Source organism: Tupaia chinensis, unplaced genomic scaffold (assembly GCF_000334495.1).
Source record: "Tupaia chinensis unplaced genomic scaffold, TupChi_1.0 Scaffold000211_1, whole genome shotgun sequence".
Taxonomy (NCBI): domain Eukaryota; kingdom Metazoa; phylum Chordata; class Mammalia; order Scandentia; family Tupaiidae; genus Tupaia; species Tupaia belangeri.
The window spans coordinates 1,253,094-1,254,706 of NW_006159686.1; the positions used below are offsets into that span (position 1 = coordinate 1,253,094).

The 1,613-nt window shown below is 64.5% G+C and overlaps 1 protein-coding gene across 4 annotated transcripts in view; it reads left to right on the forward strand.

Annotated features, from left to right (window-relative positions):
• Nucleotides 1-1,613, forward strand: part of STX2 (syntaxin 2) — a 96,262-nt gene that overhangs the window by 7,533 nt on the left and 87,116 nt on the right. For all 4 annotated transcript variants that reach the window (XM_006147341.3, XM_014587412.2, XM_014587413.2 and 1 more), the window contains exons 6-7: nucleotides 1,121-1,194; nucleotides 1,286-1,423. In XM_006147341.3, the coding sequence (XP_006147403.1) occupies nucleotides 1,121-1,194; nucleotides 1,286-1,423 (212 nt within the window). The remainder of the gene's footprint in view (nucleotides 1-1,120; nucleotides 1,195-1,285; nucleotides 1,424-1,613) is intronic.

Genomic DNA, 1,613 nt, shown 5'->3' on the forward strand with positions numbered 1-1,613 from the left:
GGCGGGCTGCGGAGCGCTCGGAGGGTGGTGGGGTACGGCCGGCCGCTCTCTCGGCAGGGCGCTCGGGGGCCTTGCTCTGTCTGTCTTCAGCAGTGTTGAGAAGACCTTTCCTGGCTGCCTGTTCCCTGAACTTCCAAACCTAGTATTTATTCACATGCTTCAGAAATTCCAAGTGGGCTTTAAATTCCTGTCCTTTACATACTTTCTGTTTTGAAAAGTTTTACCCATTTATCTTTTCCGTAAGTAAGAGGAGTAGAGAGCGAGCACCCCAACGAGGTCCCAACACCATTTCCCACCCAGCCCGCCTGCCCTAGCTGCTGGTGCCCTCGGGGCCCTGCACCTGTCCGGGAACCTGCCTGTGTGGCCAGTCCCGCAGTCGCTGGGTGTAACTGCCACCCCGCTGTCTGCCTGCACTGCTTTCTGCTCTGTTACTTGTGCCGTTTAAGTCTGAATCTGGAACTCTGAGTGAGCTCTTTCCAGCCCTGATTTGCCTTGGGAGCTGGAGTGCCTGGGCCCTCACTCTTGCCCTCAGCTCCTGGCCCCTACTCCTGGACCCTCGCTCCTGGGCCTTTGCTCCTATCCCCTGCTCCTGGGCCCTCGCTCCTGGGCCTTTGCTCCTATCCCCCGCTCCTGGGCCCCGCTCCTGGCCCACGGACCATGGGCAGGCCACTTGTCGAGGCCTTTGTCAGGGTGCCCGCTGTCCGGAGTGCCGAGCAGGGCTATGCATGCCCGCGGAGTGTCTGGCCCTTCTGAGATGCCCGCCCGTGAACTGGCCTCGGAAGCGCACTTGCATGTCTCAGGGCATCACGCTGCCCAGAGATGGCATGCCCAAGCTCCGAGCCTGGCGTCCGCTCGTCCCCACGCAGCCCCACCGGCCTCCCCTTGGAGCCCCTTTCTCATGGGGCTCACCGTAACGAGAGATGCCGTTACTGGCCCCGTCATGGTGCTATCTATGTGGCTCCGCTTCTTCCTGCGTCCCAGTCTGAGGCCCATCTCGCGTCGGTTCACGCCCTAGGAGATGCGTCTCAGGGCAGGAGACAGTAGGCAGCGTGGCAGCGTCAGTACCCGCTGGGTGGCACCGCGCTGCGTCCTGAGTGGACTGTCGCTGCTTGCCTTCCAGCCGGGAGGATGACCACCAACGAGGAGCTCGAGGAGATGCTGGAGAGTGGGAGGCCGTCTGTCTTCATCTCGGACGTGAGCGCTTCCCCCGCCGGGGGGATGGGCGGCTCCGACCCAGCCTCCGCGCTGTGCTCACGGCGCCCCCTCTCTCCTTGTGTCCCCAAAGATCATATCGGACTCGCAGGTCACCAGGCAGGCGCTCAGCGAGATCGAGGCGCGGCACAGGGACATCCTGACGCTGGAGGACAGCATCCGCGAGCTGCATGAGCTGCTCACGGACATGGCCGTGTTCGTCGAGACCCAGGTGCGCCTCAGGACCCAGGTGTGCCGGCCGCAGGGCGTGGCGGTGCGCCTCGGGACCCAGGTGTGCGGGCCACAGGGCGTGCGATGCGCCTCGGGACCCAGGTGCGCAGACAGCAGGGCGCGCGATGCACCTCAGGACCCAGGTGCACCGGCCGCAGGCACGCTGCGGGCTCGTGGGGGCCACCCGCCTG